This window comes from Notamacropus eugenii, chromosome 5, assembly GCF_028372415.1.
Source record: "Notamacropus eugenii isolate mMacEug1 chromosome 5, mMacEug1.pri_v2, whole genome shotgun sequence".
NCBI classification, from domain to species: domain Eukaryota; kingdom Metazoa; phylum Chordata; class Mammalia; order Diprotodontia; family Macropodidae; genus Notamacropus; species Notamacropus eugenii.
The window spans coordinates 77,427,767-77,440,789 of NC_092876.1; the positions used below are offsets into that span (position 1 = coordinate 77,427,767).

At 41.3% G+C, this 13,023-nt stretch overlaps 1 protein-coding gene across 2 annotated transcripts in view; it reads right to left on the reverse strand.

The window, feature by feature from the left end:
• Window positions 1-11,997, reverse strand: part of ZBTB8A (zinc finger and BTB domain containing 8A) — a 136,556-nt gene extending 124,559 nt beyond the window's left edge. The window contains exon 1 of one of the 2 annotated variants that reach the window (XR_011967165.1): window positions 8,544-11,989. Coding sequence is in view for 1 of the 2 variants with exons in the window: in XM_072609836.1 (XP_072465937.1) it covers window positions 8,544-8,575 (32 nt within the window). In the remaining variant the exon portion in view is untranslated. Of the gene's footprint in view, window positions 1-8,543 lie in introns of both variants that reach the window. The other variant, XM_072609836.1, reaches the window with a different exon arrangement.
• Between the last annotated feature and the right edge of the window lie 1,026 nt (window positions 11,998-13,023).

Sequence of the window (13,023 nt, forward strand, 5' to 3'; positions counted from 1 at the left end):
AGCAGCAGTTCCCAGATCCCTCAACCCACAGGGGCCAAAGGTCACTGATGGGGTATTTTCAGATGGCCAGTGCACCGGGCCTGCCCGGGGCCGTCGCCTAGAAGCTTACCACTCCTGTAAGCCACCCGCTATACCGGTCTTCCAGTGGTTCTGGCCCCCTCCTGTGGGGGAGGGGAATGACCAAACAGTACACCCAAGGAGGCTGCTTACTGCACTTTATTGCTTACCCCAGTCCTCCCGACCTTCCCATGTTCCCCCTTATATACCCTGCCATAGCTCCTCCCATGTTCCACCCTGGAGGCAGAGCTCAGCTCCGTAAGGGGTGTTCCCAGCACCGGAAGGTGGGTTCTCACCCCCCGACGTCTCTGGGCTCACCAGGGGGCCACGGTCCGGAGCTCGGCCCTCTACAGGCCAGGAAGGGAGAAGGGCCTTCCCATAGCTCTGGCAGCAGGCAGCGGCCACAGAGCCTGCACAGCAGCCCATACAGACAGCTCCATTGTTGGAGCATAAAAACCTCTGGGAGCACTGAAGAGCTGAGTCTTACCTTAGCCCTGTGTGGAGGCCCTGAGGCAGCTGGTCTTTGTCTCACACTGAATGGCGGCTCTGCCCATCTAGCTTATCTGAAAATCAGCCCCCAGTGCTGACTTGGCAGAACTGGAGGCCAGGTGGCTGTGGAGAAGTAACTGCTAAGATTCTGCGCACAAAAATCCCTCTCTGTGTCTAGACCAGTACATGCTTGATCATGCCACCTTGGAGGAACTGAGATCTCACAGACTGCCAGAGTATATCCTACTCTTGACAAAGGACCCAAAAGTCAAGTAACTGGCTGGGGAAAATGCCCAAAAAAGGAGAAAAAAATAAGAAAATAGAAGGTTACTTTCTTGGTGAACAGATATCTTCTCCCATCCTTTTAGATGAGGAAGAACAATGCTTACCATCAGGAAAAGACATAAAAGTCAAGGCTTCTGTATCCCAAACATCCAAAATAAATATTCAGTGGGCTCAGGCCATAGAAGAGCTCAAAAAGGATTTTGAAAATCAAGTAAGAGAGGTGGAGGAAAAATTGGGAAGAGAAATGAGAGAGATGCAAGAAAAGCATGAAAAGTGGGTCAACACCTCGCTAAAAGAGACCCAAAAAAAGGCTGAAGAAAATAACACCTTTAAAAACAGGCCAACTCAATTGGCAAAAGAGGTTCAAAAAGCCAATGAGGAGAAGAATGCTTTAAAAAGCAGAATTAGCCAAATGGAAAAGGAGGTTCAAAAGCTTACTGAAGAAAATAGTTCTTTGGGGGAGGATCCAAGATGGCAGAGTAGAAAGATACACATATGCTAGTTCTGAACCCACAGCCCATAAAATATCTGTAAAGAAGAACTCCCAACAAATTCTGGAGCAGCAGAAGCTACAGAACAATGGAGTGGAGGAGATTTCTGTTCCAGAGAGACCTGAAAAACTGACCCAAAAGGTCCATCGCGCACCGGACCCGGAGCGGAGCCCAGCCCTGCCTTGGCCGCGCAGCACTGAGAGGACCAGATCCAAGCAGGCTTCAGGGACAGAATCTCCAGTGGCAGTGCAGGTCCCTCCACCCACAGGTCAGTGAGAGGGTCTTTTCAGCCAGAGGGGAGCAGGGTGTCTCCATAACTCAGGCCCCCTCGGGAAGCAGCAGCAGAGGCAGCAGCGGATAAGGGCTCCCAAAGCAGGCAGGAACCTGGATCCATTGTTGAAGGTCTCTGTATAAACCCCCTGAGGGAACTGAGCCCCAGGTGGCGGCCCTGCCCCCACCTGAGCACCTGAACTTAATCTCACACTGAATAGCAGCTCCGCCCCCGCCCCAAACCCTGAGGCTGGGAAGCAGCATTTGAATCTCAGCCCCCAAGCACTAGCTGGGTGGATCTGGTGGCGAGGTGGGTGTGGAAAGGAAACTCAGAAGTCAAGTCACTGGCTGGGAAAATGCCCAGAAAAGGGAAAAAAAATAAGACCATAGAAGGTTACTTTTTTTGTGAACAGATATCTCCTCCCATCTTTTCTGATGAGGAAGAACAATGCTTACCATCAGGGAAAGACATAGAATTCAAGGCTTCTGTATCCCAAACATCCAAAACAAATATTCAATGGGCTCAGGCCATGGAAGAGCTTAAAAAGGATTTTAAAAATCAAGTTAGAGAGGTGGAGGAAAAACTGGGAAGAGGAATGAGAGAGATGCAAGAAAAGCATGAAAAGCAGGTCAACACCTTGCTAAAGAAGACCCAAAAAAATGCTGAAGAAAGTAACACCTTGAAAAATAGGCTAATTCAATTGGCAAAAGAGGTTCAAAAAGTCAGTGAGGAGAAGAATGCTTTAAAAAGAAGAATTAGCCAGATGGAAAAGGAGGTCCAAAAGCTCACTGAAGAAAATAGTTCTTTCAAAATTAGAACGGAACAGATGGAGGCTAATGACTTTATGAGAAACCAAGAAATCACAAAACAAAACCAAAAGAATGACAAAATCGAAGATAATGTGAAATATCTCATTGGAAAAACAACTGACCTGGAAAATAGATCCAGGAGAGACAATTTAAAAATTATGGGACTACCTGAAAGCCATAATCAAAAAAAGAGCCTAGACATCATATTTCATGAAATTATAAAGGAAAACTGCCCTGAGATTCTAGAACCAGGGGGCAAAATAAATATTGAAAGAATCCACTGATCACCTCCTGAAAGAGATCCAAAAAGAGACACTCCTAGGAACATTGTGGCCAAATTCCAGAGTTCCCTGGTCAAGGAGAAAATATTGCAAGCAGCTAGAAAGAAACAATTCAAGTATTGTGGAAATACAATCAGGATAACACAAGATCTAGCAGCTTCTACATTAAGGGATCGAAGGGCATGGAATATGATATTCTAGAAGTCAAAGGAACTAGGACTAAAACCAAGAATCACCTACCCAGCAAAACTGAGTATAATACTTCAGGGGAAAAAATGGTCTTTCAATAAAATAGAGGACTTTCAAGCATTCTTGATGAAAAGACCAGAGCTGAAAAGAAAATTTGACTTTCAAACAAAAGAATGAAGAAAAGCATGAAAAGGTAAACAGCAAAGAGAAGTCGTAAGGGACTTTACTAAAGTTGAACTGTTTACATTCCTACATGGAAAGACAATATTTGTTGTTGGGGGTGTAAGCTCAGTTCCATGTGGACAGTCTCGGGCGGGTAAAGGTGAGAACTTCTAAACCTTAGAGTTCTCATGAGGCCCCCCAGGGAACAGCAGGGAATTGAGGTGTGAGACTGAGCTATCTCGTGAATTTCCGCCTCTTCCCGTGAGAAAAGTGATGGGAGAGAACATCCCCGCCCTCGAGATTGGCCCGGGTCTGAGCACACCTATTGTTATCTAACAGGCACGGTATTCAGGTGCAAACTATGTGGCAGGAGAGCTTAAGTAGGGTCAGGAAAGCCTGAAGGCGCTTTTTAGCGCTGAGGGACCCTTACAGGACAGAAGGCCCCTCTCCCCTCTCTCCCCACTTCCACTTCTGCTTTCATTCTCTTACTGTAAGATCTTTGCCTCCTTGGGAGATTTCCCTCTCTCCTAAGGAAGAGTTCCCCCTGCACATGTAACCAAGACCCTGAATAAAGCCTAACCCTTGTTCGACTCTGGAAAGTCTCTTCTCTCATACATTTATCCGGTTTGGCCAGCCGAAGACCTGCAATAGGTAAGGTAAGACTCGGGTAGCCCTCAGGCCTCTAGGCCTGGCAATTTGTAACTCTTGAAACTTTTAAATATCTGGGTAGTTGGTGAGATTACACACACACACACACACACACACACACACACACACACAGCACAGCACAGAGTGAATGGAATAGGATGGGATCATATCTTAAAAAAATGAAATTAAGCAGTGAGAGAGAAGTATATTTGGAGGAGAAAGGGAGAAATGGAATGGGGCAAATTATCTCTCATAAAAGAGGCAAGTAAAAGACTTTTCAGTGAAGGGAAAAAGGGGAGAGATGAGAGAAAATACATGAAGCTTACTCTCATCACATTCAACTAAAGGAAGGAATAAAATGCACACTCATTTTGGTATGAAAATCTATCTTACAATACAGGATAGTGGGGGAGAAGGGGATAAGCAGGGTGGGGGGATAATGGAAGAGAGGGCAGTGGGAGGAGGGAGCAATTTGGGGGAGGGATAGGATCAAAAGAGAGAACAGAAGCAATGGGGGGGCAGGATAGGATGGAGGGAAATATAGTTAGTCTTACACAACATGACTATTATAGAAGTCATTTGCAAAACTACACAGATATGACCTATATTGAATTGCTTGCCTTCCCAAAGGGAATGGGTGGGGAGGGAGGGATGAAGAGAAGCTGGAACTCAAAGTTTTAGGAACAACTGTTGAGTATTGTTCTTGCAACTAGGAAATAAGAAATGGTTATTTATTATGGTATTTCTTATAGGATATAGAAATTTATCTTGCCCTTCAAGACAAAAGAGAAGATGGGGCTAAGGGAAGGGAGGACAGATTGGTGATAGGGGTAATTAGAATGCTCGGCGTTTTGGGGTGGGGGGAGGGGAGAAATGGGGAGAAAATCTGGAACCCAAAACTTTGTGGAAATGAATGTTGAAAACTTAAATAAATAAATTTAAATTTAAAAAAGAAAAAAAAAGAAAAAGAAGTTGAAGTCCTGCCTCCTTTTAGACTTCAGATAAAAAACTGCTTTAGGTATTTCAATCCCTTATTCTCATTCTTTTCAGAAAATTTTTACCAAAAAAATCTGAATCAGATTAGCTTAAAATGTGCTAAGCCAATATTCTAACTGTTGCCTTTAGCCCAGGCAAAAGAAATCTAAAGAGTTTGAATCAATGCTAACGAGGTGTGGTTGGCTTCCCCTCTAAGCAGCTTTCTCTGGAGCTTGATAATTAATTGAGTAGTAATAATCACAAATCACAGTAATCAATATCTTTGCCATAGTCAATACCCATATTAAGTTCAATAAAACCCTCTCACAGATCCATTCTGAAAGACGGAGACATAATTCCTTCTAACTTTCCGTAACTTTGTCTATTGGTTTTCAAAGTCAGGCTCAACATGCCCAAATCATCTGAAGAAGGATGGAGGAGGGAGTGACTGAGAACACATAGACTCACTGCTTCCCCACCCCCATCTAAACAATTCTTTTTACTTTTCTAACCTTCTATATTTTCGCTCATGCTTTTATCTCTTTCTTTTCTAATCTTTCAAACTCAGACTGCCTCAATTATCATTCCAAATAAATAAATAAAAAATCAGACTCATCCCAATTTTGTCCTGCTCTTCTGTACCTTATAAACTAGAGAAAGTAAAATGCCTAACAATTTACAAAACAAGAGAGTCATATTTCTCCTCCTACCCTCTGTAATTTATACCCCTTATTTTGCGATTTTAAACACATTGTCTGATATCAAATACATTGATTTAATTTAAACCTAGAGTACAAACTTTAGCTTTAGGATCCAGCTAATACCTGAATTCAAACCTTCAGTCTTTCATTATTGGCTTCCTGGGTTCAAACTCTTTGTCATTTCTAAAAGTTGTTAACTTCACCTTCTGGCCTCTGGAGAATCTCTCTGAGCCTTAAAAATTCCTTAAAGGTTTTTCTAGCTGCATTTTAAATTTATCACCATAAAATATAAACATTTTGCACAGACAAGACATTTGATAAGATAAAGTGCACAGGAATCTAAACCAATTTAGAATTAGAATTAGGACCAGTCAAAAATTCAGAGTTATAATTTACTCTGACTGATTTCTATTCAATTCCAAAAGGATACTCTTCTCCAGCACCTCTGACATGCTGGGATATTTTCCACATTCTCCTCTAAAGGACTGTTTTTGGAGGGAATGCCCTTCTCTCATTGTTCCCATCCTGCCTTCCTGGCCTGAGACCTTTTATTCTTACAACTTCACTGTGGTTTGTCCCTTCAGGTTTCTTTATGAAACAGGCTCCAATAAGCTATCCTCCTTCAGTCTGATCAAAACCCCTCTCAGACCTGTAGGATATCCCAACCATCAAAGTGATAGTTAATAATCAATTTTCTCACCTTGACCTTTTTACAGGATCTCCTGGTTGCCAAGGATATATACCTCTTATTACTTTCCCATATTCCTGGATTCACAGTGATTCCAAAAGTAGTCACAGGAAGTTAGCAGTCCAAAGAAGGGAAAACACTGGCTTGTGGATATTTGGGCTGTTGGAAATGAATGGGTCACCTCCTGTTCTCCATAGCGAGTTCCCCTTTCCAATGCTAGATCCTGTGAGGTGCCCTCAAATTGTGAGAAGCAGGCTTGATCTAGAAAAAAATACTCATTGTGAAGCCAGGAAAATTCTCATTTTATTTTTACATTCATTGCACATAGGTAACTCTCTAATGGAGTATGCTTGAGCAGACAAATGCAAGGCTTTTTATGCTCTGTTCCCGATTCAAATTTTCTGCTTTGTTTTCCATTGGCTAGATGCAACTTCCTGGACTATCTCTTCCATGTTCTTCTCCTTGATATGTTCCCCCTCAAACAACTCATTAAGCATACATACAAGCTTTTGACCTTTAACTTGATCAGAAGCCTGGTTCTACTACGTCACAGCTCTCATTAGAACCAGTTACCTCTGACTTACATCCTGTTGTCACTCAAAGCTGGGATTGGTTTTAATTCTTTGGAAACCGAATTCCTTCTTTTGTCTCCCACATCAGCAATACAGTGATCTAACATAATACTACCTGAAAAATGCTATCTGCCTCCAGAGAAAGAACTGCTAGAGTCTGATTGTAGATTGAAGCATACTATTTTTACTTTCTGTATTTTTTGTGGCTTTTTTTCCCTTTAGGTCAGTGTCTTCTTTCATAATACGGTAATATGTTTTTGCATGACTGAACATGTATAACCTAGAACAAATTACTTACTATTTCAAGGAGGAGGGAGATGAGGGAGGGAGAGAAAAAATTTGGAACTCAAAATTCTTTTAAAATGAATGTTAAAAATTGTTTTTACAGGTAACAGGGCAGGGGAAATAAAATATTTAAAAATAAAATGCTACAGGGGAAGTAAAAAGTAAAATTTAAATTTAAAATATTGCTGCTCCCCACTGTCTTTAGTCCATCTAATATTATGTCTTCTAGGCCTGAATTTGCTCCTCCCATTCTTTTCAGAATCCCATCCTTAATAATGCTACCAGTTATATCAATAGCTGTACTCCCTTCCACAGGAACACAGATCATAAAGTCCTGTTCCTAGCCCTGATCAGTTATTCATGAGCTAAGGGGAGTTACTAATGTCCCTGGCTTGACTTATTTCCCAACCAATTGGTTCAGTTAGATTCTGACAGGAAGAAATAATTCCAAAAGACATTACAGGAGACTTTATTAGTGGTACTCAATAGGAAGGAATAGAGAATATGGGGAAAGGTTCCCACTCAGAGAATTAGGTTATATCTCTGGGAAGAAAGAGCTGATCCCTGGGCATTAGCTGATGGTAGGATAGAAACATGATGTCAAAGAACTATCAGTGATTGTTCTACTGGCTAGGAATTTGAATGGGGTTTTTATAAGATTTTCAAGGATATTCCCACACCCATCTGCATGGTAGTAGGGGTCTATCTCCCAGGGCAGGGAAAGTAAATGCCTGCTCAGCATTCTGACCTTGGACATCTTGTTACAACATGGGCCTTATACCAAGAAACAGGGAAGAAGATGTTCTCTTATCAAGATACATTGTGAGGAAAGCCCAAGGTTGGTGTAGGGGGAATGGAAGGAGATCAGCAACCCAGCTGCTAAGTTTCCATAGCAAATTAAAACTGTGTCACAAGTCAGAGTTACAAGATGAATCACACAGAAATTTCTATTTCTACTATAACAATACCTCACCTCCTTGAAGACAACCGTCAGGTCCCTACTAAGTCTTCTCCATCTTTCAAAAGATCATCATATGACATAAACTCAAAACCTTTCATCTTAGCTGCCCTCAGAGTCATTCCTATACTGTGGTAGCACACAGAATAAGACATACCACTTTTATTTGACAAGAGCAAAGTGCCACAGAATTGTTACTTCCTTACTCCAGGAAATCTTTCCTCTCTTTACACTGTCAAAGATTGCATTAGCATTCTTGGCTACTGTATTTCACTCATGATTCAAATTGAACTTGCAATCCACTAACCCCCACCAGATCTTTTTTGGATGAACTATTATTTAATCGACCATCCTGAAATAAAAACCAGTCCAAATCATCAAATATGCATTTGGGTCATTGGTTTGTTGGTACCAAACTGAACATGTTCCTGTCCACAAGAAATTGAATGTTACATGCTGGCATTTAGCCCCCCCAAAAAAATTCATTTTCTAAAACAATACAGTACCCGAAGTATAGTTTGAGGGAGAAAGAAGGGAAGGATAGACCCAAATTCTCTTGTCCAGCTAAGTCATTTATTCCACTTTGTATTTTTTTCCACAGTAAAAAACAAAACAGAATTAGATCACATAATAACAATAGGCACAGATCAAGTACATTAAAAACATTACAGTATAGACCAACCTAGGAATGCACCACCGTAGATTATTCCCCATCCTGTTGAGGGAAAGGTGCCTCTTGCTGCTTTCTGATAGTCCAGATCATTTACAGCTTTGGTGTGTTTTGCCTTCTAATGTCTTCAGCTCCCTTCCGCAAATGCATTTATCTATCAGAAGAACTGGCCAACTCACTGGATGTCAGACTGGATGTCAGTTTCCTTTTCCTTTAGATGGTTTATAGGAAATGCAGAGCTGTCATGGTCCAGAGATCTGCAACTGTGGCTCTAAGTTCTTCCTCAGGTTTCTGGATCATCTACCACAGTTACTGTTTCTATTATTACACACTGTATTGCCAAAGAAGTAAGCTGCCATCTTCAATCAAAATCTCTAATCACCTCATTGGAGAAACAGATTAGCAAAAATTCCATCTCCAAAGGGAGACTGGTAGTCTCTTACACCATGAGACCAAGACATGAACAGAGATATGAATAATACAATAATTTTTCTTTTCAAAGTACAGTTCATAAAACTAGCCTTCATTTGGCTTCTTTCAAGTCTCAGCTAAAATCCCACCTTCTGCAAGAAGCCATTTGTATGCCTCCCTAATCTTAATGCCTTGCCTCTGAGTCATCTCCAATTTACCCTGGATATATCAATTACATATAGTTGTTTGCACGTTGTCTCATGTTTCATGTTACCTCCTTGAGAGTGAGGGCTGTCTTTTGTTGGTTTTGCCTTTCTTTGTCTCTGCAGTGCTTATATAGTGCCTAACACATAGAAGGCACTTAATAAATGCTAGCTGATTGACTGAATGATTCTATTTTGTGATATGTTGCTTTGCCTCAACTAAAGGCTAATAATAGTGATGAGGAGGAGGAGGAGGACAGCATGTATATAGTGCCTTAAGGCTTGCAAAGTGATTTACATTCATTAGTCTTTCCCATAAAGCAAGTGTCATCCTCATCTCAGTTACAGGAAATCAAACCCAAAACCTGAATACGAATGAGGCCCAAGTAAACAAAAGATGTGCAGCTAAGAGCAAAGAATCTATAATTTCACACTCACAATGTGCATAAGCAACCCTTTACATGTTACCAGCCCCACTGGTGTGGTGATAAAGTAGTTCTAGGGAAATGCTGCTAAGGCAGAACGTTACAGACAGCACCAAGTACCACAAAAACAACACTGTCACTCAGTGGTAAGTACAGGGTCGCACAGCTTTCCCATGGAACTTGTTTACAATGGAAGCAGTACGGTCCAGGTAAAAAAAGTATTAGATGTAGGGTCAAAAGAGCTGAGTTCAAATCCCATATCTGCCACTTAATATCTGTGTAACTTTGGGCAAGTCATTCACTTCTTTGGGCCCAGTTTCCTCATCTCTTAAACAAGGGGCTCCCTTGTAGGTGAGCCCAAGGATTCCTGCCTGCTCTAAACCTGTGATCCTGCCAAAAATGGGAAAGTTCCTTACTCAGCCCAAGCTTTCCAATGATCTACTTGAGTTACTACATGTACTAGAAGGGACAGGACATTCCTGTACCCAGACTGGCTTTTGAGAATACATTGCCAAATAAGATAACGAAAGTCTTTTTATGCTAAAGGCTAGAGATGTTTTCATTCTAAGCTTTTTGTTTCGGCTTCATAATGTGATTCAGCATAAGCCAAGCAGGAATAATGGTACCTTAGGTATCATCCCCTTTTCTTCCCAAGCTCATTTTCTAAATGAGATGCTAATTTGGACCCTTGCTGGCCCCAGATTCATTTTTATCTTAGAATAGATAGAATTTTCTTCTGACTAACACATGGAATACTCCTTGGGGAGAGAGGAAGGAGGAGTAAGTAATAAAAACAGACATTCATTTTTCACTGATAGTCGAAGCAACTACTATAAAGGCCTTTTAGAAAAACTTAGATAAAGGATGCTGTCAAAGATGCTGTCCTTCAGATGCACTAAGATCCCAAACACTGGAGATACATTTTTATTTTAGACACAGTAATAACATGGGAGATATTGGCTAGTGAAGATGACTGGTCATTTTTTCTTAGCTTCAAACAAGACAGCCCCACCCAGTCTCTTGAATCATGCACAATTAACGTTTCTCAATGAGTACTGGGTTCATCCTGTAATGTTGTCACAAGGGAAATTTGAGGATCTTATTTCACCATTTTTTTCCACAGGGGAGACCAAGACCATGAATATATGCAAACAACAACCCACAATACTCATTTAAAGTAAATGGTTCACGTTGGATCTAATATTCCTATTTCATTCAGAGCTTGGACTTTTCTGGTTGTTGATCTGCCTGTGCATCAAACACAACAGAACTAAATAAACTTTCTGGTACTGAAGGGCATAGTGTGACACAACAGCTATAACACTGGTCCTAGAATCAGAATTTCTTGGATTCTAGTCTCAGCCCTGAGTGACTTTAGGCAAGGCACTTCATCCTTCTGGGCTTCAGTTTCATCATCTCTAAAATCGAGATAAAGATACTTTTACCAGTGCCAAATTGAGAGAGTGGACAGAGGTCCCATTTGGAAGTCAGGAAGACCTGGATTAAATCCTGCCTCTAACAGATACTCTTTGTTTGATCCTGGGCAAGTCACTTACCTTCCTGGTGCCCCAGGTAGTTCTCTAAAGGTGTAAGTCACAGAGCAGTTGCTGATCTCTATACCAATGAAATCACAGGTCTCATCCAAAACAAAAAACAAAAATGCTTTCACTACCTAACTCACAGGATTGTTATGAGGAAAGTACAGTGGAGTCTCAAAGTGCTATAGCAATGTGAGCTATTATTTGATTCTTGACCTCTTCTTGTCCAACTTTAAAGTTGGCAGGCCATGTCCAACACAAGACAAGTGTATATAATCACATGAGGTCCCAGTCATGTTTTCCTCTGCACAATGGCTGACCACCTCCTTCCAAAATAGTTTACTGATGTACTTACGTGACAGCAACACAATTTGATGGGAAGCACTAGACTAGCAGTCACAGAAGACATATATTCTCGTCCCAGCTCTACCACCATGTAGCGCTGTGTGACTGTAAAATGTGTTCCCTTTTATGGCCCCTAATATTTCCCTTTTAGAAATGATTATATCCTAAGTGGCTCTAGCTAGGTAGTACAATGTAGAGCACTATAGGAGTAAGGAAGTCTCATCTTCCTGAGTTCAAATCTGGCCTCAGATACTTACTAGCTATGTGACCCTGGGCAAATCACTTAACCCAATTTGCCTGAATTTTTTCATCTGTAAAATGAGCTGGAGAAGGAAATGGCAAACCACTCTGCCAAGAAAATCTCAAATGGAAGCAGGAAGAGGTGGACGTGACTGAACAACAAACAAGTGGCTCCTAGCTCTGACATTCTATGACTAAGTGCAAGGTATCTGATGACTATTCAAGGTCATCGGATAATTAAGTCTTGAATCAGCAGAAAATTCATTTCTATAATGTACTGAAGACCAAGAGTGGTAATAATGGGTCACATTTTTATAGTCTTTGCAGTATAAAAATCATCCTTCTCATAGCAACCCCGGGAGGTAGGGAGTACTAACAGATAATACTGCTCTGAGCTTTTTACAAGTGATCCACAGAATTTAAGAGCTGGAAGGGACCTCAGTAGCCATCTGGTCCACCCTATACTTAAGGGAAAAAAGGAATCTCCAGTATAGTATACTAGACAAGTAATCATCTAACCTCTGCCCAAAGCCCTCCAAAAGGAGGGGGAGCTCACCTGTCTCTAAGAAGTCCGTTTTACTTCTGGACAGCTCTTATTGTTAGAAGTGTTTCCTGACAGCATTTCTTACACTGGCTTCTTTGTACCTTTTCCTCGTTGCCTTCGCTTTTATTCTTCCGGGTTCAAAAAGAAAAAGCCTACTCTCTCTTTCTAATGATGAAACTTAGATCCAGACAGAGAAAACAACTCCTCCATAACCATCCAGTTAAGAACCACGAGACCCAGGTCGTGCTATTTTGAGTCCAATGTCTTTACCTATACAATGCTTACTCACCCTTAAATGTCCACTGTGAATGTTGATAATGATAAAGCTAACATTTACATAGGACATTTATAAAGTGTGCAAAGCACTTTTCATGTTATTTCATCCTCACAGCAACCGTATAAAGTAGGTACACTTATGTTCCTATTTTACAGATGTGGAAACAAAGATTGAGGGCAGTTAAAATACTTGTCTAGCATCACACAGCTGAAGGCTGAGACAGGATATGAACTCAGTTTTTTCTGACTACAAGTCTACTGTACTACTTAGCTGCCTCTCTGTCCTTGGGAAAATACCATGCTTTTCATTTGCCACTTGAAGGTGCCCAAATAGAAAGGGTTTTCTTTGCTATCTCCTCAGAAAAGGGCATATTAGACACAAAGCAATCTACCTATACTCAAAGTGGTTTTCCTTCTTCCTCAGAAAGTGCCATGTGAGAAGGAGGATGTCTTTTCAGCCCTATAAAGGAGGTGCAGTAGAACTTGGCTAACAGCAAGAGAACTTGGTAG